Below are 25,311 nucleotides of genomic sequence, written 5' to 3'. Positions count from 1 at the left end.
TGTATGCACATAGATGATATGTGCATTCCCCAGTGCTGGAATCCTTTCAACATATACTTGCTCATCCATCATCTGTTTGGAGGTTAATAATAGTCAAAGGTGAAACAGTAAGTTGCTGTGGAAGTCGATATTTAAACTCAACAAGTATGCTAATATTTATGGGAAGATTTGGCTTGGGAATATTAACATTTGTGGGTTATTTTTTTGTCTTCAAGGCAAATATATGCAGATGATGAACATCTTAAAGCCTATTGCCTTTGATGTGATCCACTTCATGTCCCAACTTTTTGACTATTATTTGTATGCAATATATACATTTTTTGGCCGAAATGATGCGGTAAGTAAATTTATTGCTGTTGAATTAGTGTGTGGTATAAATGGGTGTAGGTGAGTCATGACCATTTTTTTTCCTGGAAGGGTTAAAGGAATGCTTGGTGGAGTATGGAAGTATTAAAAACTGAAACACTGAATTACTGCTAAAGTCCAGTGATTACGAAGTCAGCAGGTTTTCAAGCTGGGATCTAGGGTGAAGTGTTGTAGGGAAGCAAATCCAAAGACTAAGGAAGAACAAGCTTCTGATTTATGATATATAGGCACAGAAGAAAGGAAAGCCATGCTGGGAGAATTGATTTTATTTCATTCAGCTTTCCAAATATGACATTACTTTAACTCCGCAAATCTCACAGGGTGTTGTAGTAAGACTTGATAGATCAGGAGAACTAGTTAAATCTCCTTTTCTTGGACAGCTGTACTGAAGGAGTACTTTGGACCATATAGCCAGAGGTGTAGCTCCAAGGGGGAAAAGGTGTGTGTGCGACGCACTGGGCGTGCCCCCCTGTGGGGGTGTGGCGAGGGTGTTACAGGGAGGTGGCATGGGCGTTCCGGGGCGGGGGGCAGAGGATGCACTGGGCGCATTCCCCCTTGCTATGCCTCTGCATATAGCTCATGGGTACATTTTATAGTTTGATAAAAACTCCCGTTGAGATGTTTCAGGTAATTCTGAAATAAGCATATTTTGACATTGGTTCTAGAATTGTAGAGTGACTTGTACTATTTTTGTTAACTCAGTTTTAAGAGCGCGGCACTGATGGGTCATTAGCAGGTCTCTTGACTATTTTAAGATACATAGGCTGAGGATAATAGGAAGTGCTCGTGTCTCTCTTAGCACCTTTCAGCAAACCTTTCAGTAGGCTACCTTCACACACCCAAAAGTGTGGCTTTAATGTATTTCACACCTGATTAAAAAAATGAATTAAGATTTATAAATCACCTTAAAATGTCTCGAGGACATCAGTATAAATAAGTGAAGGATATTTCCCATGAGAGAGCAATTGCAAAACCAATACAGTTCAAATCCATTGCTTGGTGAACCTTAAAATAACATTTGAGATGAGTAATTTATCTGCTTGTCAGGTGCAAGCATGTACAATATGTTCTTTTTAGAGAGAGTGACATATTGAGATTTGGCTGTTTTTAAACCAAACAAAAATGTTCCTGATGCGAAACATGTTAGCATTTAGTAATATAACCCAAGTAGACCCTGGTGAAGCAGGTGTGCTTCAGTACTCCTATCATGATGTAGTTTTACTAACCCAAGGGGTCCTGTTTGAGCCTTTATCATTTCCACTGAATTTAACATTGGGTGCAAAGCAATTGCTGCAGCTGGTATAATTGAATTATAATTGAAGTAGCTGGTATACAGTTGAAGTATGTCAATAAACACCTTCTGAAAACAGGCCCCCTTTGGGGTCGTATGTAATTTGTGGCATTTTCTCACATTTATAGCTTAAGTATTCATTTGGATTTGCATTAAATTACTTTTTGCCTGGCAAAAGCATGTTACTTTATGACCTTATCACCAAGAATACAAAACCCATGGTTTTCCTGTGTCCTATATTTCCTGTGTCCCGTATTTCCATGATGGTTTTGGATACAATGCCTTGAAGAGTTTTTATGTAGCAAACTGTGAATGTAGCAAACCTTTGATTTGTTGGTGCTCTTCTGCATATACTTAGCATTTATTCTTATTTCCAGTTTGAATCAACGGGGCTGGGACTCAGCAGTAGCAGACTTCGTACTACTCTGAACAGAATACAGGAGAGTCTCATTGATGTGGTAAGTCACAGGGCTTTGTCAAAACAATTAAAACTGACCCAGGATGGAAACTTTACTTTGTATTAGATGCTGCCTTGGATATTTTTACTGCACGGTTGTTATAATTGAAAAGGTAGTTGTGATGGGAAAAGAACATCTTTCCTATGTAATTCAGATATAATGTTACCTTAACTCTTGTCCTTTTGCACCCACAACGAAAGGAAATCAGTCATGGTCCTGCCAGGTGGTCCTGCCAGGTGATTTTGGCACAGCAGGCGCAAGACTGTAGTAATCGTGGGAGAATATCCTCTTTTAGAACACTCTGGGATTTGTTCTGCAGAAAAGTTATATTCTGGTAGACTGTCCCAGGAAGGGATATTTTATTTAAATAAGATGTGAGGTGTTCAAATTTTCATAACCGTTTAACAGAGTTATTCTAATAATGAGACTTAAATTACATTTTGGCAATGGGAACAAAGGGTAATAAGTATTTTCACCCCTACATTTCCTTGTTACATTTTCAACATCACAAGTCATCTTAGCGCTTAATGTTTTCATTAGCAAGTAAAGCTCTCTCTGATACAGTTGAATAATTCAAGCACAATTAAGTTGGCTGATCCCTCTGTCTAGCTATGTGTAACTGTGATATTTATTATCTCTGATAATAAGCTTTGATTCTAAGGTGCAAAGTGAAAACACAGCAACTTAGTAGAGACGCGTTTTGATTGTGAACTCTTGCTGTAGTAGGACATTTTCAGAAATGTTGACATTCCAAAACATTGCTTGTTGGCATACCAGTGTTCATGGTATAGACGAAGGAAAACCAAACTTTCAAATAAATATCCAATTTGTTCATACTCTTTTGAACTGATGCTCCCAAAGTGAAGATAAATGCTGCACAAATTAATGGTAGATAGTGAAATAATGAGGTCATAATGAGGAGCAGCAGTGGCATAGGAGGTTAAGAGCTTGTGTATCTAATCTGGAGGAACCGGGTTGATTCCCAGCTGTGCCACCTGAGCTGTGGAGGCTTATCTGGGGAATTCAAATTAGCCTGTACACTCCCACACACGCCAGCTGGGTGACCTTGGGCTAGTCACAGCTTCTCGGAGCTCTCTCCGCCCCACCTACCTCACAGGGTGTTTGTTGTGAAAGGGGAAGGGCAAGGAGATTGTAAGCCTCTTTGAGACTCCTGCAGGAGAGAAAGGGGGGATATAAATCCAAACTACTCCTCCTCCTCCTCCTCCTCCTCCTCCTCCTCCTCCTCCTCTTCTTCTTCTTCTTCTTCATCATCATCATTAGATGGTGGTTGATTTGTCAGAGATCTCCATTTCACACTCTAAGTTCTGAGATCAGATATAAGAATGAGACTTCTTTTATAATCTTTATACCAAGGATGTCTTCCTCATTTCTCTCAATCTGCCTCCTACATAACTGGTTGTCTATCCCAACCGTCATTTCCAAATACTTAATTAGGTACCTGGATTGGGAACATTAGGATTACTGCCATTCCCCAGCCGACATTGTTCCTTAGCATTTTGCTCCCATTTGGTTCCTGTAGAGCCGTGGTGGCGAACTTTTGGCACTCCAGATGTTATGAACTACAATTCCCATCAGCCCCTGCCAGCATGGCCAATTGGCCATGCTGACAGGGGCTGATGGGAATTGTAGTCCATAATATCTGGAATGCCAAAGGTTCACCACCACTGCTGTAGAGGATATTATCACTGTAAGTGTCGCACTATATTATCCATGAAGATCTTGGAATTGAATTATCACTGTATACTCCTGTCATCTTCTTAGCTCATCTCCTGAAGTTCCAGATGGGTCTACCAAAAATGCAGAAATCCAGTCTCTGTGGAAACTATAATTTAATGGTTTAAGGAAATGTTGGCCTGTCTAGATTATAAAATTAAAAGTTATGGAAATATTAGAGACGATTTTTACTCACCTTCATAGCTGCTTGAATATGTGGTTGTGGATGCGCATAGCAGCATTCAGGTTATAAATAAATGATCAGTGTGTTGTAGTGGTTAAGAACGGCAGACTCTAATCTGGAAAACTGGGAGGGAGCATGTTCAGAACAGTAGACTGCTAGTTGGCTTTTTCTAGCTTCAAGTAGTATAATTGTAGTGCAGATTAGAAGAACATGAAGAGCACACAGGAAATGACCTCTGGAAAATTACAGTCGGGGTTGTGCAAAAACCCAAAGAAGGAGCAACATCAAAACCTCAATGGAAGACCATTGATCATTTGGAGATGGCAGTTTCCTACCTGGATGCAGGAGTGCTGTTATTTTGCTGACCAATTTTCAGATCTGGACAGCTCTACTTAACTTTCTCAGACCTTATTCCATCAGACATTCCAGAATGGGTTCCTGTCGAGACAGAGGAAGTGATAACAGAAATCAGGCTGAAGAATGGGAAAGTGTCAGGGCTAGATGGTCTTTCATCTGAATTGCTCAAACAACATAAAAAATGGTGGGGTGGTATGCTGGCCTCCCTGTTTACCTCCATTGATCGCTATGGTGTCCTTCCTGAATCTTGGCTGAATGCTGTTATTGTCCCCATATGCAAGAAAGGCAACCCTAAGTCTCCAGACAGTTACCAACCCATTAACCTTCTCTCAGTAATTGGCAAGTTGTATGGTTAATATCTGCTGGATAAATTACTAACATGGATGAGGAAACATCACTTGCCCAGAAAAGAACAAATTGGCTTTTGTAAGGGTAACAACACTTGACCACTGTACAATGCTCTCCTTTTTGGTAGTGGAATACAATGGACCAGGAAGGTAAAGACTTCATGTGGCTTTCATTGATCTCAAGGGCACCTTTGAGTCCAGAGGTATTCTCTGGAATACACTATCTGAATTAAGTATCAATGATCAACTTCTTTTCCTCATTAGGAAGCTGAATTCCTCCACAACATGTCAAGTTGGATGTAAAATCGCTGGGCCGTATACCCACAACATTTCCGTTTCCAAAGGAGTTAAGCAGGGCTGCTTCCTGGCACCCTTTCTATTCAACTTACCGTATATTTGAATGAGCTGGCCCCTACACTTTTATCTCTGTGCTTTTTAATACGAAACCTATTTTCATTAGTATCAGAGTAGACATTCCTAATAATGCCTCCCTGCATGGCTTTGGATAATTGGTCCCAGGGATTGATTTTGTGTTTTCCAGTCCTCCGAGTTGCTAGACATCTGTCCTTTAATATTTGCAAATTAACTGATTTAATGTCTAGCACGTTTCTGGTGCTCTGTGTACTATGGAAACGTTACGGGCAATGTGTTGCCCGAAGCAACAGTCAGAGTCGCCCTAGGGCTGAGCTTCTTGTGAATTATACATCCTCTACGGGTATTTCCCAAAATGTTATTACACACATCCGTGAATACTTGACGTATTATTTGTTTCTGGATGCATTTCTCTTGTAAAATCCAAGCTTGAGCCAGTGCTTATTTTCTCTGGGAAGAGCTGAGTAAAAGATGCAGTGTGGTGGATGCTATAGGGTGAAGACTGTCCTTGGGAAACTGATGGATAAAAATGGCACTTCAGTGAATCCCTTATTAGGTGTAAGATTGCATTCCAGTTTTTTCATACTTTCTCCAAATCATTTATCATTTAATAATAATAGAAAGCCTTGTTCGATGCATGGCAGAAATATTGTGTGAAAGATAAACTGGCTCCTTGGGAGTAAATCCCTTCAGACATTAGGCTAGTTTTTCTCCCTTCCGTATTGTTGTGGGGGGGAAATTTCCAAGGGAAATATTTGATAGCTGTTGGTGGGATGTTTTTGTTTGGCTATTATGTTAACTTGTACCAATGCAGTCTGGGGTAGCTTTGGACTTTCTTGATGCCATCAGTTTTGAGGGGAACTGAACCATTTTTCCTCAGCTCATTTATTGGACTGTGTTTTATTGCTGCCAGGATTTTCTTCCAACCTTGCTCTAATGCCAGGTTGAGAAAAAAGTGCTAAAAGCAACTGAATACACTGTGATAAGGTGTGGAAGGTGCAGGGTTTAGTCCCGGTCACCTGCAAGCTCTATTTTTAAAAGATGGCCTCCAGACACACTTTAGTGTGTTGTACCTGTACATACTAATGCCTAGTTCAGCCTCGCATATTAGAAATGACCATCTCAGTATGCTCTTCTGTTAATTCAGTTGATTGTGGATTTTTTTTAAAAAATGTCTGTATAGTCAAGTTTCTCCCACATTCCCACAATTTGCCTAGGAATAATTCTTACTGCTAAGTGCTTCTCTTCAGCAGTTACATTATTTAAATTTTCACCATCAAGTTTTTTAGTTCCTGCGCTAAATCCAGATACCACATTTCAGACCACACATGATTATATTCTTGAGACCATACCAAATAAAAGCAATTAACAGGGAATCAAAGTGGCTTGTCAAAGAAAGGGAGCTCTCCAAGGTAGAAAGGGAAAAGATTAGCCTAAACTTTGTGTGATGAGTGTGTGTGTGTGTGTGTGTGTGTGTGTGTGTGTGTGTGTGTGTGTGTGTGTGTGTGTTGAAAATCTTGTTTGTTTATTTCATTTTTTAATTACAGGAACTTCCTGGAGAAAGTTTCTCATATCAGATAAAATAAATTTCTACTCTAGGTTTGGAAGACTCTGGGTGGTGGCTGTCCCTCTGGATGGTTTGGATACTTCTGATTACTCCACCATCCCAACTGAAAGCTTTTCTTATTATATCGAGTTTGTGCAAGGATTCAAAAAATGTAATGGCCTTTACTTGTTTTCCCAATAACCAAGAATCTGTGTTTCTCTGTACAACAGTTTTGAAAAATGTGAAGTTTCTTTAGCTGCTTTGCCACTCTGTGCATTTACAGTCACTGTATTTTAAGGCAATCTAGTTTATTCTTCCTATTGCTTAATTTTATGAGAAATCTTTAATTGGCAATGTCTTTTAGTTATTCAGTTAAGACCAAGTGTCTTCTGTGTGACTTCGTGTCCAGGGTTGACTGTGAATTATTCCATTAACTTTAATAAGGCTAATTTTGCTTTGGCAAAGGCCAGATTTTAAAGCAATTCTGATAGTTGCAAAAATGTTCAATAATGATCCAAATTAAACCAATAACAATCTTGGGCCGACTCTCATTTATGACTTGGGATAGATTCAGGTAGGTAGCTGTGTTGGTCTGAAGAGGCAGAAAAAAAGGTCGGAGTCTAGTGGCACCAGTTTTATTCTTGGTGTAAGCTTTTGTGTGACTTTGTTGGTCTTAAAGGTGCCACTGGGCTCAGTCTTGAACAGTTTGGCACGCATAGAATTACTCTAGATGAGTGCTAAAGTGAGCTATTTGCAGAAGATTCATGATACTATCAAAATTGGAAAATATGGGTTAAAAAATTTGCTAGAATACATTTTTTAACCATCAAGTCACATCTGACTTACAGCGCCTCCAGGAGGCAGGATTCATGGTGAGAGACATTCAGAGGTGGTTTGCCATTGCCTGACGCCGTGTCATGACCCTCGTATTCCTTGGAGTTCTCCCATCTAAATACTTTCTAGGGTCAACCCAGAAAGATCAGACTAGGTCAGGGCAGAATACATCTAGGTCTAGGGCAGATGTATTCAGGTCAGGGCAGAATACATTGCAGGAAAAAGTAATTTGGACAAATAAGCCAACACTGTAATGGCATCACCAGTTGGTATTCTGAATCTTCTCAAGCCACTAGTTGAGGAAGAACTCTTAACATAGGTCTTCTGAATCCACATCCTGTACCGGATTGTACTGGTCCTCATGCTAGCCTCAGTTTTCTGTGCAGGCAAATCACTTGTCATTCTTGCCATGAAATCAGGTTTAGGACCATGGTTCTCAGTGAAAAGAATCTTTGAATTTTGTACCGACTGCCCACTGCATGAATAGTTCTATCATCAGTTCCAAGCAACTTGTGTTTATAAAAACAATAGTAGAGAAAAGGACATGTTTTGATTTGCAAAACTGCCCTTGCCCAAGGAAAACATTAGCTGGTGAGTACAATATAATTAATGTCATCTATGACCACGAAGGGGATATATTTTAATGGTTTTGTACTCAAAGTGTGTGCAAACATAAAATATGGTCTTTAAGAAAGCTTGCCGGTATGTACAATTTTACATTATCAGTGCTGAATATAATTAGGTTTTAGAAAAGTAGATTGCAGTATCATTTCCTATTTAGAAGGAAAACTGTTATAACAGCAGCATATATCATTTGAAATCCTGGTAGAAAAGGCTTTCACGAAAATCTTCCATGGACTGCACATATAAATGAATGAATGAATAAATAAATAAATCTTTTGCAAATATTTGGGGTGTATTCTGAACAATAGTATTACTTTTTTCCTTGCTCATTATATTTCTTGGTAGTTTGTAAAGTAGCTGTATGGTTCTGATAGTAAGCCTAGCTCAGGGGTCTGCAACCTGTGGCTCTCCAGATGTTCATGGACTACAAATCCCATCAGCCCCTGCCAGCATGGCCAATTGTAGTCCATGAACATCTGGAGAGCCACAGGTTGCAGACCCCTGGCCTAACCTCATTAAGAGAAAAAGAGTCACCTTGTATTTCTGCTCTTTTAAAATGAATGCACATTTAAAATTGCTTCATGATGAATAGGTTGCTTTTCGACTATGGATTGTTCATGGCCTCTTCAGTTTGACTGATCGGGTGACACCTTTGTTTGATGTGAATTGCCGTGTGTTGATTTAAATGAAGAGTGGCAAGCACAATTTATTATAATAGCTTAGTAGATGTAAAATGTATTTTTCAGGTCATAATGACGTTAGTGCTAAGAAGGTTGGGGGGATTTGTTGTCAAGATGTGGCTGATACAGTGACTCCATGGGGTTTTCAAGGCAAAATACATTCAGAGATAGTTTGCCATTGCCTGTCTCTGCATGGCAGCCTGGGACTTCCTTGGTGGTCTTCAAGTACTAACCAGGGCTGATCCTGCTTAACTTCTGAGAGCTGACAAAATAGGGATATTTCCAGGGGTCTGCAACCTGTGGCATTCCAGATTTTCATGGACTACAAATCCCATCAGCCCCTGCCAGCATGGTCATTGGAGAGCCACAGGTTGCAGACCCCTGGAGGCTGTCCAGGTTAGTGCTAGAGGAGGTCAGACTTTTTTTTTGAAAAGTAAGTTCAAAATACAAAGTTCATCCCTTTGATCAGAAATGATTATTTGAGTAGCAGTTCTAACTTGCTGTGAAGTTGTTCAGCTTTGTACCTGATCATTTCCAATACGGGTGAGCAGGTGAACAGTCTTTGGGTATTTAGTTATGTGCTTTATGGGCTCCCTTTGGAAAGTACTTGCCAACTTCATGTGATAACTAAAATATTGACTAGAGCGAGCCAAGCTTTTAAACATGCTTTTGAGAAGCTGTCGTCCTATTGTAACTAGGGTTCAAATGCTGTGCAAAAGCACTCTTTTCAAAAGGCTGTTTGGTATGTAATGCATCTGATTGGTGGGGTGCTGTGTGGTTTCCGGGCTGTATGGCTGTGTTCTAGCAGCATTCTCTCCTGACGTTTCGCCTGCATCTGTGGCTGGCATCTTCAGAGGATCTGAAGATTCAGATCCTCTGAAGATGCCAGCCACAGATGCAGGCGAAACGTCAGGAGAGAATGCTGCTAGAACACGGCCATACAGCCGGGAAACCACACAGCACCCAAGTGATTCTGGCTGTGAAAGCCTTCCACAATACATCTGATTGGTCCTTTTGAAAATATGAAATCCTGAGGAGGATATAGAAGTGAAAATTATGTATTGCAAGAGCAGCGTTTAATAATTAGCAGTGAAGTGAGGAGAGATTTGAAAGGCTACAAAGTCGTAAGCCTCTGGGTTACAAAGTCGTAAGCCTGCCAGGTTAGAGTGCTGTCCCTGTCTCTGTAGCCATAGGAACCTCTGTGAGATTTTCAGAAAGTCTACGTCCTATTTGTGTAGGACAGAGGAATCCAAATATTTCACACATGATTGGCCAGTTGATGGACACTCTCAGCTCTAGGCATTAGAATTTAGCTAAGGACTGGTGAACTAGGTGCCTAACCAGTGGTGTCTGAATGAGTCTGGCCAGAGCCAGTGAATGATAGAGCTGCTTGCTGATGGTGGTAATGGCAAAAAGAGCTGCAGAAGACTGGACAGCACAAGAAGTGGTGTCTGAAGAAAAGGATCCTGTGGTTTGGCAGCAGAACTTGGAAAAAGATGATCCTGTGATGGGTCATCTGAGGAAGCAGTGGAGTCTTCCAGCAGATGCCTGGCAATGGCTCATTCATTGAGCTCTCCTGCAAGAGGTGTGTGTGTGTATGTGATGGTTTTTCTTTTATTCTTTATTATTCAGCAGTAACATTTTATATAACTATATATGCCTTGAAGCTGCAAAGGAAAGACTAGAAACATTTACATAAACACATCATGTTCTTTGTTTCACTGGAGTGAATACAGCAATCCATCATTGTCTGCATTGTTAGGTTTTATTTTTGTTTTATTTCTTGAAGGCTGTACATTCCAAACTTGTAAGCTCTACTTTTTGTTTCACCGTGCTGATCAAAGAAAAACAGGAGCATTCAATGCTGTGTTCTCGAGATATTTTACATATAAGATCGTGAGGAAATGTTTGCTAGATTCTGAAAAGCCGTTTCTCTTCAAGTGTGTTTCCAGCTCCGCTGAGAACACTTACGCAGTCTGAAAGCTTTTTGCAAAACATCAGTGATCTTTCTTCCACTTTTCTAATTCTAAGGAAAAACCTGTACCAAAACTGTTGAGGGCTGAGACTTTTTTTCTCTCCAAATGGTGCCCGTAAACTTGACAACAGTTAGAAGATCCATCGTGTTTTCTTGTTCAGTGAAGAGGAAAATGGAGTATGAAAATATCTCTCTTCTGAATGAAGTGAATTCTTGAGATAGAATATCTTTCTTGTTTTTGAGCCTTTTGAAGCACAAACTCCACTGGTATATCAGGAGGCTTTTCTTAGTCCATAGCTGCCTTTGTTGTCTTGAAATAATGTTTTTCTTGGCGTATATGAAAGTGCAGAGCTGTATTCCAGAGAACCTGTGATTCAGGTAGTTGGTATATTTTCTTAGCACACTTGTTCAAAGGTTGGTTTGGGTGATCAGGAGTCTTACATGGTGGGGATTCAAAAGTCTCCCTTTGTTCATTTTGTCCTTCATCTACATCCTTCCGTCTTGGGATGTTGTTGCTAGGACTGTTTATGTTTAGAACTCTGTTTCACAAACTGCTGCTAGGTAAGCTAGACTCAAGCCCAGTAACCACTAAGAGAGCAACAAGATTTTAGGGATTTAAGTTTTTGAGAGTAAAAACTTCCTTTGACAGATACCAAAAATCTTGGACTCTGGGGTGCTCCTGGACTCAATTCGGGCTCTTCTGTTGCAGACTAATATGATTATTCTCCTGCCGATGCAATCCTAAGCAAAACTATCCCCCTTCTAAGCCCACATTTTAATGGAACTAACAAGATTATAACTCAGTTAGGACTGAGCGTTAACTGTTTCCTCTAAAAAAAAAAGCCTGCAAGAGATTTTACCTCTTTTTCTTTTTTAACTCTGTTAACTATCCGTGTTTTCCCTTACTGATGCTGCTTTAGCACCCTTCTCATTATGATGATGTTTTCTTTTTTAAAAAGGTTATCCTTCCTCCACCCCACCTCCCAGCAAATTCCATTTCATCACCCCCAAATTGCCTGAAATGCTTTTTAGATTATAGCAGAGCTTACTTTACACTTGCAGAGGTGCAAGGGTTTAAATTTGTAAGGGAGATATGCCATCGCTCTTAAGCCATTCTTCCTTTTTGTAAGAAGGGGAAACTGTTATTGCTCACTGGTTAGAGGAAAGCACTTGGCATACGTGCACAGGTAGTTTTACTTCTGCTCCAATTTCCCACTGGCTGTTTATTCCTGCACCCCATTTTTCCTTAGCTGTCAAACAGAACCAGTATCCTGTAAGTAATATAAATGCAATGTATGATAAGTATGTGCATTTTGATTGCCACATTTTGTGTCATCTGGAGATAACCCTCTTAAGTGCAGGCTTAGTTTCTGGTTATGCTGCCAGTCTTATCCCATGGTTTCGCCTCACCCACACACTGCCCTGTTATCATTTGTTGAATGTTAAAGAGTACAAGCTGCAGACCCACATGGGCATATTGTAGTGGAGATGTTCCATTCTCTCCTCCCTTGTTGGTCCTTGTTGGACAAGACCCCCCCCCCCCCCCCCGACTAGATGATAGGAGTCTGAGTTTGGAACAGAAAGTATGTCAGATGTGAATTCTCTTCCAAATCCACCCCTCTTCTCCAGCTGAAGGGTTCAAATTTTTGCTCCAAGCCCAGATTTCCAATTTGCTGGCTGATGGTGGTAGGAGGATGGGAAATCTTAGAGAAGAAAACACAATCTACTGTAATCCTTCACTCCCCATCATGGGTTCATTCCGCACATACAGAATAACGGACTTTCAAACTGCTTTTTGAAGCTGTGTGGAATAGCAAAATCCACTTGCAAACAGTTGTGAAAGTGGTTTGAAAACGCATTATTTTGCGTGTGCAGAAGGGACCATGGTGTCTTCTTTCCTTCCCTGTGCTCCTTCCTGTATGGTGGATGCAACACTTCCTACATCACTGGATGGTCTGTCCAGCTTTATGGGTTTTCATCTTTAGTAGTGGTACCCCCCACGTGACCCAGGTGAATGGCGTGTGGGTCATAAACCCCCTCAGGTCCCCCTAGATCCACCATTGATTGAGAGTCCAGCAATAAGTCATGCAGTGAGGCAAAAAGAGGCTCTATTAATCGGTTTAGTTTATGAATCATTGCAGAAGTAGATAGTTTTCCCAGAAGCAGTGTGCATGCTATGACCAAACTCCTCCTCTATTCATGCTGAAACTAAAGTAGGAGATGAAGACATCAGAGAAAGATATTAGACCTGGTTCTCACATGCAGGGAAATATGGTGGTGGAGACCTAAGACATCGAAGGGACCACACCAGTTTATTGCAGGTGGAAGATCATGTTTTGGAAGGCTTTCCTGTGTTAAAGCTCCCTGCAAATTAAAAACAACAACACCATAACCAGTGCTTCCTGGGGCACCACTGTCTGTGCTAGTCAGTTTGCATAGAATATTTTATTTGAAGGATTGTTCACAATTAGAATCTGCCACCTGTCATCTCAAGTGGGTGCAGTCAATTCTGCCATCCCAGGGCATTGCCACGCCATTCTCCTGTGTATGTGGATCAGGGTAAAGAACCATCTCAGTCATTCAGATGCTCCACTGAATTCTGATTCCTAGAGAATAATACCAATTTTTGTAGTGGATTCCCAACCCACAGTCCTCTACCTAAGAGAAGATGGATAATTGAATGGGATGCTCACTTTGAGCCAAAGTCTCACCTTTTAAATGAAATGAGAGGGCATCAAACAAGACATCTTTTAAGACACCTAAAGACAAGATAGAATATCAGTGGAAGTTGCGTGGCTTCCAGCTGGCACTGATTATCCCTATTGGGCAAATTAGGAGATGTAGTAGAAGGAAAGCTGAAACTTGGCACAATGCATGTTGTGGACTCTGTGGAGGGGAAAGGATCAGGAAGAAGCCCACAAGTTCCCTCTGAGAAGCCTGAAAGGCACTGTTGAAATTATAGCCAAACTTCAATTCAGTAAAAATGCCTGAATTGTATCTTTCTGTACTCATATTTCTTTCCATTTTTCACACACCTACTACTTAACATAATCAAAACAGTGGATGCATCAGACCTAAAAATGGTGATTCTAGCCAGGTTTTTTTTTAAAAAATGCCTGCAGTAAGCATTAGCACTCTGTAGACTGAGATTTGTCCGTCACTGGAGAGGTTTTTCAATTACGAACCCCGTAAAGGTTGATAGAGGCAATGAGAAAGAGGACAATCTCTTGGCATGGACTTCCCAAGCTGTTGCTTTGCAATAACTTCCCTTTGGTTTGCTCTGAGCACAGTGCTTGTTTCTCATTCACTTTGCAAGCACAGGTGGATTTTTAAAAGTGTTCCTATCAGGCATAGCTTTCCATCTTTGTAATGTGTAGGAGAGACAGCGCAGCATTACATCCAATCAGATGTGTGCTGTAATAAGTACTCCTTAAAATAGAGTTGTTAAGAGGAAGTGCAGATATTTATTGATGTGGAGATGACTGGGAATTAAGTTATTGAGATCTTGAGTGCCAGTTATTGTTGATGCAAATCTAGGGGTGAGAGATTGGTTCGGTTGAGACTGCTGTACTACTCTGAGTATGTTCCTTGTGCTTAACTCCACATTTTAAGCACTTGTTAAGAAGAATTTTTGTCAAGTATTTTGTAAGAGGGAGATAAAATTATCTGTCCACTCTCTCTACGCTGTGCATAATTTTATAAATCTTTATCATGTCTCACCCCCCTACTTGTCTCTTTTCCAGTGGTCCGTCTAACTGTTCCGTACATCTGTGCGGACTGAGCTGCCTGTGAGAGTTCCCCTACCAGGCAACCATCCTGTCTACATAGCACCAATCTGGTGTCTGCACGACTTCCAAGGAATTTTGCTCTTTTCTAATCTTTTCACATAGGAAAGGTGCTCCAACTGCTTCATTATCTTGGTTGCCCTCTTCTGTACTTTTGAGATAACGGTGACCAGAACTGCACGCAGTGTTCCAAATGAAGTTGCACCACAGATTTATACACAGGCATTATAATATTGGCTGCCTTATTTTCAGTCACGTACCCAATAATCCTTAGCACAGAATTTGCTTTTTACCACTGCAGCACAGTGCATGGATATTTTGATTGAGCTCTCTACAATTCCAAGATCTTTTCTTTCTTTCAGACTCAGCAAATTTAGACCCATTACTATGTACTTAAAGTTTGCTTTTTTGTTCCAGTGTGCATCACCTTACACTTAGTAACATTGGACTTCATTTGCCACATTCCTTCCCACTGACCCAATTTTTTGAGATCCTTCTGGAACTCTTCACAGTCAACCTTGGTTTCCATCATTCAAAATAATTTTGTATCAGCTGGAAACTTGGCTGCTACACTGCTCATCTTGAGTTCCAGATCTTTTATGAACAAATCAAATATCACCAGCCCCAATACCAATCCTTGTGGGACGCCACTTCTTGCTTACCTCCATTTCAAGAAGTGTCATTTATTCCTACTGTTTCTTTCTGTCGTTTTTCCTAATTTTAATTCATAAGAAGACCCATCTTACCTCATGACTGCTCAGCTTACTCAGGAGTCTTTGGTGAGGTACTTTGTCAAAAGCTATTTGAAAGTCAAAGTATATAATGTCTGTTGGGTAGCCATTATCTACTTGTTTGTTCACTTTCCTCAAAGAATTCTAAGTGCTTGGTGAGTAAGGACTGTTATTTCCAGAAGCTGTGCTGACTTTTTCTCAGCAGGTTTTGTTTCTCTGTGTAACCCTGATTACAGTTTCTATTAATTTTACATGAGTCAGATGTTAGACTAACTGGTATGTTATTTCCTGGTTCCGGTATGGAGCCCCTTTTAAAAATTGGTGTGACATTTGATACTCTTTAGTCTTTTGGTGTAGTGGCTGAATTTAGTGATAAATGGCATGTACATCAGCAATATCACATTTGAGATAGTATGCCATCAGGACCTGTAGACTTATTGGGTTTTCATTTCCCCAGTAGATCTTCATCTCTTATAACATCAACTTGACCCAATTCTTGGTATCCTCATCCTGAAAATAGTGGCTGTAGTGTGGATATGAGTCCCTTCTGTAGTGAACACAGAAGCCAAGAATTAGTTTAGCTTCTCTAGGGCCGCTTCTGCACGGAGGCGGAAGGGCTTGGGTCAGCGTAACTGACGCCGACCCGTTGACGCCGGGACCGTCCGCATGGACGGTCCCAGAAAGAACCGGGAGCGTCATCAGGGCCTGGGGACACGCCTCCCCTGCCCTGCGCGCCTGCTTCAGCGTCGCAGAGCAGGGGGCATGTCCCCAGGCCCCGGCGACGGGCCGGAGACCAGGTAAGTGAAGGGAGGGAGTGCGGGGGAAGGCACCTTGGAGCCGCTGCCATTTGCACGGCAGCGGCTCCAAGCCGGCATTTCCCAACAACCTCGCTCCCCGAGCGAGGTTGGGAAATGCTGGCTTCGCGCCGGTCGGGCAGCGTGAGGGCGGCGCGGCTGCGCAGCAGCTGCACCCCCTGTTCGAATGGCGGCCTGGGGACGGCGTTTTTGCCGTCCCCAGGCCGCCATATTCCACCTGTGCGGAAACGGCCTAGGTTTCTGTCAGTGCACACCATCAAGTATCATTTTACCTTGATGTGATACATTGTTGAGTGGGAACTTACTGTGAGGAACAGCTTTATTAAACTGCCTCATGAACGGTGCCTTACAAAAATCACCTATACTGATTCTGTCACTTGTTTTGAAATTGGTTGACACATTACCCATCTGGTAAATGCTTTCTCATTGATCAACCTGGGTTGCCTTACCCAAACATACGGTGCTTCATTGGCAAACTGTCAAAAGTAACTTGAGATACGGCATGCAGGTCACAGAAACAAGCAAAAGAACCCTGTTTGAGAAACTAGTTTGGGTCACAGGCAAAGCCTCCCTTTAAGATCAGAATGATGCTTAAAATATCATATGATGAACCTTCCTCTAAAATTGGCAATCCACTCAAAATCCAACTCTTTATCAATCCAGAATCATGAATCAGTTTTTTTAACCACATATCCTATGGCAGTGGTTCTCAACCTTCCTAATGCCACAACCCTTTAATACAGTTCCTCATGTTGTGGTGACCCCCAACCCTAACATTTATCCATTTTACAGATGGAGAACACTGATGCAGAGAGTCTTAGGCGACCCCCGTAAAAGGGTTGTTCGATCCCCAAAGGGGTCGATTTCGATTCGATTTCGAATACCTTTAATGGCATATAGATTGTTTAAGATTAGCTTAGCAAGATAATAACAGCCTTACAATTTCTGACGAGTTAAAATAACACCATTTAAAAATTTAGCCACCGCTTCCAACAGCTCGTAGTTGTGGCTGTTTAAAAGATATATAACCTTCTGTTTATCTGTAATGCCTTCACTTCCATGCAGGAAGGGGATTATGTGCTTCTTCCTACCTATCTCATAAAAGGGACAATCCAACAGCATATGAGATACTGTTTCCACAGAACCCATGCCACACGGGCATTTCCTTTCTTTATGTGGGATTCCAAGGTGGCGTCCAAGGCTAAAGGAAGAAGGCAGGGCATTACACCTAGCTAAGGTGATTGCTCTACGCCACCGGGCCTCAACCAGGAGATAAAGGTACTGGGCTGCAATTAGTCTATCCATAGGTATTCCCAGAGAGATCGGGGAACAGGTTTTATTAGCTTCCTCTAGCATCTGTTGAAACTCTCTGTCAAAAGTCTCTTCTTGATAGCCCCATAGACCTCCTGCTCTGTTAGCATTAGCAGGTCCTCCAAGGAAATGCCCAACTCATTAAGTTTGGCTTCGATTTTAACCCACCACTGGGTTGTGTGGAGGATGGAGCGTCCCTGGGATGTATAGTCCAACCCCGTAAAAGGGTTGTTCGATCCCCAAAGGGGTCGCAACCCACAGGTTGAGAACTGCTGTCCTATGCGGTGCTTCCACAGCACAAAAAAACCAAACCACTTCTTGAATCTACAACTAGTTTGAAATATAGATCATCCCTAATTAGTTCAAAGGGCCCTTTAGAAGTAATAAAAACCTATGAAAATTTAATATTATACATTACTGAGACACTTAAGCAGGAGCCTGGAGTGGGGAACATAAAGAGAAGACATGCTAACAGCAGGTTTGACAAAAATTATAGAGACTTAAAAAGTCACACTATTTATAGCTACTGTCATGAATCTAAGGCTGCAGCTCTTACAGCTGATTTTCTCCCCTTAAAAACCAGTTACAAGGAATCATTAAAGGAAAAAGAAATGAGTTCATAAATAAAAAATGGGAACAACTTTTCCATGCTACTTTTTAAAATAACTCGAAGCAATTTTGGGCTATAGTAATTGGAACTATTCACACTAAAGTCCCCTCCACGTCAGATTTCCCCTCACACATGGTTTCAGCATTTTTCAGATTTATTTCATGTGGAGGCGATGCGTGAAATTAATAATTCAAATCTCTCTATAGACAATCTACTAGAGTGGTCACCTGTAACATCAACTGAAATAAAAATAATAAAGCTAATTGGCCAACTTTAAACGGGGAACATTTCGAGCCCTGATATATTAATATGGGAAATCTTAAAAGTAAATCCAGACCCGGGGGGTGGGGGGCACCTTTGCACACCACACTTCAACAAATGTCATAGTGGTACCTTTATATAAAAAGGGAAACTATACAAACCTGGCTAATTTCAGATCGATTAGTCTTCTCTCTGAAATGGGGAAGCTTTATGCCAAACATCTGTTATCCACATTAACATTTTGGATGTTCCACCAGAGAATATTGGTTCTGGAGCAAACGGGCTTCTGTGAACCAAAAACTGCCCTGGACCACTATATGGTTTTATCCCACTTGGTTAATAAATATACTAGAAGAGCGAGGTCTAAGTTGTATATAGCCTTTCTGGATTTAAAAGGTGCCTTTGATGCTATTCCAAAGGAACTCTTGTGGAATCAGCTAGCAAATTTGAATTACAGATAAGAGGTGTTTATTCCTAATAAAAAGCTACATACCTCTACAAGTTGTCAAATTAAATACTCCATGACAGGGAAGCTAACTCAAAAAGTTCTTATTAATAAAGGAGTCAAGCTGGGTTGTATTTTGGCTCCTTCCTTGTTTAATCTGTTCTTAAATGATTTTGTACTTTTAAAATCTAAAGTTGATGGTCATAATTCTTGTTTAGGATCTGTTCATGTTCCCCTATTACTTTATGCTGATGATGCAGTTTTGCTGTCTTCTTTGCAACTGGGTTTTAAACGCTTACCGAATTGTTGCTTTGAGTACTGCACGACAAATCAATTGGAACTGAACTATGAGAAATCAAAAGTCCTTGTCTTTTCAAAAACCTGGAAATCCTATAATTGATAAATGAACGGGAATAGAATAGAACGAATCAGGCATTTTAAATATCTAGGCATACATTTCCAATATAACGCATCTTGGACTTCTCATCATAAGTCAGCAATAAACATGGCCAAAACTACCGTAATGCCTTCGCCGTTGCACATTTTTTTTTCATACCGGAAACCAATATGTGTCCTCTGCATTAAAAGTTTTTAATGCTAAAATAGGTGCACAATTGCTGTACCAAATTCTGTTGTGGATTGGTGCTTTTAACCATTTCCTGGAACAAATTCAGTCTCAAGTGGAAAATTTTTGGGATGCTGAGATGTGCACTGTATGTGACTATATTTGGAAACTGGGCAGGGTCTGTTGGAATCAAAGGCATGACTTGCAGCTATCGGGTATTGGTTGGAAATACACAATAATTCTGATCCGCTTAGCCTCATTTATCAAATGCTGTCAGAATGTCTCAAACTGACTTCCTGCTATCGAGGAAAAAATTAGATGCCTTGGAATACCCACTGACTCTCTTTTTAATCTCTCAGCATCTGCAGCCTTCTGTAAAATAAAATGCAAAATCTTTGAGATCAAAGCACAAAATCTTAATTGTGCAGCCAATAAGACTTGCTTCCTTCTGAGATTAATGATACCACTTCATGCAGACTATACTGCTACATATTTTTACCATCTAAAAAATCCAAACCAACGTAGAGATTTAATGTTATGCATAAATGTTGTGTGATGTCAAAAAGCTGCGTCAAGATAAGACTGGGAGATAAATTGTCGTTCACTTGTTCTTTTGGTAATTTGTGGTTATGGCTTGTTGTTAGTTTTGCTTATGGCTTGATCATGGTTGCCTGGTATGTTTTATATGCCAATAAAGTTTTTTTGTCCATCATATAAATAGAACTGTGGTCAGATTTTGATATAGTCAACCGCATTGTAAATCATCCAGTTACCCTTTAGAGTAATGTTTATTACAAATGTTGTGACAGAATTTTGTTTATTCCTATTGCTTTTGTTTTGTTACCTTGGAAGTTTCTTGTGACTTGCTGATAATACTTTCTTCTTTATTAAAACTTATTTTCTTATTTCAAGCATTGGGGACCAACTGAAAATGCTAGTGCATGATGAATCTTCCACCCATTTCCTGTAGGGATTTATGTGAATAAAACTAAATGCCACCAATTGAAATAGAAAATCCTACTGAATAAGGCCATGTGGTTATTACTAAAATAATTTATATGCTATGTGCTTGTGCTGGTGAAATTTAATAAAACCATGGACTAGAAAAATGGATTGTTTTGTTATCTGTAAAATAGCTGCAGGGTCGGAATCAAGTAGGATAAACTTTCTCCTTGCTTGTAGCTATGAGCGTGCTTTGCTACCTCTGGAGATAAGGAACTGTCTTATTAATTATGCTTCTGAAAATCTCAGGCCTCGATGCCTTAGAAGCCCACTGAAGTGTGTGAGTTCTTGGGGTCAGATAATCAGTCCACTGGAAACTAAAATGGGCTGTAGAAATGTCTCGCTTGTGATCCTTTGAGGGTCTGTGTTCCAGTTGAATTTCAGCTGAATAGAAATGAAACCGGCCAATTTCTTATACCGTTAATTTGTTAGCTTGTCTCATCATATTCAGTTAGTCTCCTTTCCCACCCTCTCTTTGCAGGAGATGTCCTCTGATGCCACTGGGACTCTTACTGGCGCTGAAGAAAGAAAAGAGAAAGTTCCAAGCCCACATCTCAGTCATCTCGTCATTCTGACCTCTGGCAGCTCTCTGTATGGCTTGGCAGAGAGGGTGGTGGCCACAGAATCCTTGTACGTTGACACTTGTAAACCATTTGTGGAAAGGTGCTGCAGGATTGGTTAATAAGGGTAGATTTTCTATACTGATAGTCTTTTATCCATTATGTCATCTGAGCAACAAAGTTCCACTATTATCTGTGCAAGGAACAGCTTTGTTAAGGGGTGATAATCTCCCCAAATAGTTAAATAGCCAAGTTTTTACAACCACCAGTGTTTGTTGTGGGGGGAGAGCGGGTTGGACCCTCCAATGATTTAATTGTATCAAGATTAACACTGTGCTAATTCTAATTGAAAGAAGACAAAAATACCGGAATACAGTTAATATTTTAAGGTATGCGATAAGTAACAGAATGACTGTATAAAAGCATATGGATTCAAAAGATGCTATATTACAGAGTACAAAATAAAGTGTACGCAAGTTTCTTAGCAAATTCCAAACCCTTCAAACAGAGAGGGAAAATCAGAAGGCAAAAGAGCCACTTTGCTCTTCCATACCTGCAAATGCAAAGTTATGCCTAATGGCTCTGAGCACCTGTTGTGAAGAAAACCCAAAAAGATGCATCTGCAGGGTTACTCTGAAATTCATAGGCTTCTTCCAGCTTGAGAGCCAGCATGGTGTAGAGGTAAAGAGGAGGTGGATTCTAATCTGGAGAACCAGGTTTGATTCCCCACTCCTCCACCTCAGTGGCAGAAGCTTATCTGGTGAACCAGATGTGTTTCTCCACTCCTGCATTCCTGCTGGGTGACCTTGGGCTAGTCACAGTTCTTTGGAACTCTCTCAGCCCCATCTGCCTCACAAGGTATTTGTTGTGGGGAAAGGAGCTTATAAGCCACCTTGAGTGGCTTACAGGAGAGAAAAAGGGGGTAGAAATCCAAACTTTTCTTCTTTTTCCTCTGATATTTGTATTTTGAACACATCTTGGATCCCTCTAACCTGGAAAAGAAGAAAAGAGTAAAGCTAGCAGAATCTCCCAGACACAGAAAAGTGTGCATTCAGCCATCCTTTACCACAGCATGTAGATAAGAGAAATATGCTTGAATGTTACTCGAGGCCTAGTGATAATACCTTCACACATGTTCTTCCATTGATGATGGAGGATACCTTCAAGCATGTTCTTCCATTGCAGACCACAAGTTGGGGCTTGCATTGCCAGCTGTTGCTTTTCCTTTGTAAAACTTGTCTCGATTTTATCAGTTCTGTCCTTCAGTATATGGTTGTACAGATTTGGGTGTATGGAAAAAGGGTGATCTTGTAATTCAGAGAAATCAGAAAATAACTCTAACTAACACCACTGGGAGGTTTGCCAGCATGTGTTGCTGTTTCCTCCTGTAATAAAATATAAATCTGTACTAAAAGAGCTTAAACTATTCTTTTTCCAAAGTGTTTCCTTTGTCAGCCACATGAGAGTCAGCCTGTGAAAGACTGTACCTGGTGACAATGGATTTTCTGTGTTGTTTCTCAGAGTATTTTTAGCCGAGCAGTTTGAATTCCTTCAGCCTCATCTCGATGCAGTAATGCCTCCAGCCAAGAAACCTTTTCTTCAGCAGTTCTACTCTCAGGTAAGGATTCTGTGCAAATCTCCAGTGTTATTTCCAAAGCACAGGAATAATTCACTTCCATGTACAGCCTGATAATATCTTGTGCAATTTGTTCATGGCATGATGCAGATTAGAAAAAAATAATTCTCTTTTACCTGTTCCAGACAGTATCGACAGCCAGTGAGTTGCGCAAACCTATTTACTGGATTGTAGCTGCTAAAGCAATTGATTATGAACAGATGCTGCTCCTTATGGCCAATGTGAAATGGGATGTGAAGGAAATCATGTCCCAGCATAATATTTATGTAGATTCACTTTTAAAGGTAAATACTTTTTTCTTCCTGCAATGTTTACAGCAGTGTAATTCTGTGCAGAGTTGGATTAGCCTAAACCTGTTGAAATCAATAGGCTTAATCTTGAGCAGTTTTACTTTAGACAGTGTTGAAAATTAGCTACATTTCCCCTCCTATCTGCTATGTGCAGTTCTGTGGTAAGTATGTCAGAGGCAGAAACAAAATTAACCTGTTTGGTATATTCATTATTACATCGAAAAGTTTAGCAGCATTTTAAGAGGAGAATGAATGAGGTATCAAAGATAGTGGTTTGACCTGTGAGGGACAGGGTAGCAACGAGTGTTGAAATCTGTTTTTCACAGGAGTCCACTTCAGATTGTGAGTTGGACTTTCTGTTGAATAATGGCATTTGAAAAGTCTGGCACTCTTGGAAATTTGAAAAACCTATCATATGAAGAGGAAAAGGAGCCAACTGCAAATTGATAAATAGTCAACTTTGCCAGGACCTGGTCAGACTGACCTTGAGTAAAGATGTATTATCATTTCCTTTCTCTAGTTTCTATTTAATATATGATTCTGTGTCCTTGTACAGAACCCCGGTGTGCTTAGACTAGTTACAAATGTTAATCTTATAAGGCTTTTATTTTCACTAAATTTCTTAGACAAGTTGAACAGATGTGTGAATTATTTCCGTCAACTTTGCAAGTTACTATATTTGTCAGTTTCATCTGGTACTATGTGATTCCAGGGTAATGCTTCTAATTTTAATGCTTAACTGAACGTAAGGAAAACGAAAAGTGGGCTCCTTATGTTGAAATAGAGCTTTAGTTGCATATGCTTGTTTTTGGCATCATGTTATGGCATGATGTTATGGCATCATAAAAGCTTAAGATGAGCATATCACGGTTAATAATGTAGATTTACTAGGTGGTGTGAAATCAGCATACTTGTAGCAGGCATATTTCTTACCTTTGCTTTCTGCACTTTCTGCACAGTTATGCTTTTGATTACTAGGTAGGTGTATGCAGCGCTAACTAATATACGTTTTATACATTACTAGGAATTTGAACAGTTCAACGGGAAGCTGAATGAAGTATCTAGAAGAGTCCGTATTCCATTGCCAGTGTCAAATATTCTTTGGGAGCACTGTATACGATTAGCCAATCGAACTCTTGTAGAAGGGTAGGGGCACTGTTATCTTCTTCTAAAGATAAAGCTCGCCTTGTTGCATATGATTTATTGCTACTCTTTTCTTGTGATAACATGAAGTATGAAGTATGTGGCCTAACTGGATACAAAGGCATCGTGAGGGGGATCCAGGGGCACAAGCCCTGGGCACAACTTAAAGAGATCACATGGGGGGAGTTGTTGGCCGCCTCCTCCTTCACCCCCCACCCAGGAGCTAGGAGCTGAAGCATAGCTACTGCCTGCTACCTCTTCCTCCTGTACCCTCATCATTTCTTTGGCCTCTGTCTGCCTGCCTCAGGTAGCCACCCACCCTCTGCTTGGGGCCAGGCACAGAGGAGAGGAGAGGATAGTGGTGCAGGCACAGCACCTTCAAGCAGTGGCTGGGGGAAGCCAGAGACTTCCTCATTGAGGCGCTTGGTGGACACTTCCTCACTTTTTCACTTGGAGAGAGCCCTGAGGAGTTGCCCACCACAGCAGGAGCCCAGATTGGAGCCACAGGCAGGTGGAGGTGCCATGTTTAGCCAGTGCATACAAGAGGAGAGGGATGGGGAGGTTGTGCAGAGTTGGCTGCCTGCCTCCCCTGCCAGGTCACCTTTTCTTCCATGACTGGCTGCTCCTTCCCATGGTGAGTCTGCTGGTGGGAGGGAGAGGGTTGAGACTGCCTGGCCTTGTGCTGTGCTCTCCTTCCCCAACAACAACTAAGTATATAGACTATAAGAGGGAAAGGAGGGCTCCCAGTTTCCTCTGGACCAAATAGAGACACAGTTAAAGAATTGCCACTTGCCCCCCCCCCCACTTGCAATTATGAAATTATAATTCAATTAATTCTTAATTACTGTTAATTAAGTAATAGGTTATAATTAAAGACTGCAGCCATTACAGTTTTTGCCTGAAGTCCTTCTGTCTGCTTTCTCGGTGCATCAACATAACGCAACACAGCCATGATATGCTGAGGAAAGCTATTTAGGAATGAGCAGAATTTGTACAGTTGATATTATTAGTTTATCAATTATCATTTACACATTAAAGGCCAGGATCAGACACCCATGTCTCTCACTGGAGAATTGAACACATTCAGACATGTCTGCATTCAGACTGATAGGAGTGCAAGGAACTCCATTCTAGACAGTATTGAGGCAGCATTCTAAATGAAAGCTAAATTAGGATGGATGGATATGAACCAAGTACTACCCTTACGCTTGCAAGATGGAGATAGAAAGACAGGGAAGGTGTTAGCTGAAAGGAAGAATCTCTGACAGTAGCAGCCTGCACATTAAAAGGGCAGTAGTAGAGCATTAAAAGGGAAGGGATATAAACGTCTTGACCAGTCTGTACACAGGTCCTGACACTTGTGAAGTCTATGTCTAAGAGACAACATAA

The 25,311-nt window shown here is 40.9% G+C and overlaps 1 protein-coding gene across 1 annotated transcript in view; it reads left to right on the top strand.

The window, feature by feature from the left end:
• Nucleotides 1–25,311, top strand: part of VPS50 (VPS50 subunit of EARP/GARPII complex) — a 96,411-nt gene that overhangs the window by 64,244 nt on the left and 6,856 nt on the right. The window contains exons 21-26 of the mRNA XM_048511067.1: nt 216–337; nt 2,035–2,115; nt 20,775–20,923; nt 22,375–22,471; nt 22,615–22,773; nt 23,804–23,925. Of these exons, the coding sequence (XP_048367024.1) occupies nt 216–337; nt 2,035–2,115; nt 20,775–20,923; nt 22,375–22,471; nt 22,615–22,773; nt 23,804–23,925 (730 nt within the window). The remainder of the gene's footprint in view (nt 1–215; nt 338–2,034; nt 2,116–20,774; nt 20,924–22,374; nt 22,472–22,614; nt 22,774–23,803; nt 23,926–25,311) is intronic.

The sequence above is a fragment of the Sphaerodactylus townsendi genome, linkage group LG11 (assembly GCF_021028975.2).
Source record: "Sphaerodactylus townsendi isolate TG3544 linkage group LG11, MPM_Stown_v2.3, whole genome shotgun sequence".
NCBI classification, from domain to species: domain Eukaryota; kingdom Metazoa; phylum Chordata; class Lepidosauria; order Squamata; family Sphaerodactylidae; genus Sphaerodactylus; species Sphaerodactylus townsendi.
Note: the sequence above shows the minus strand (reverse complement) of the source record. Positions and strands in the feature narration are given on the sequence as shown.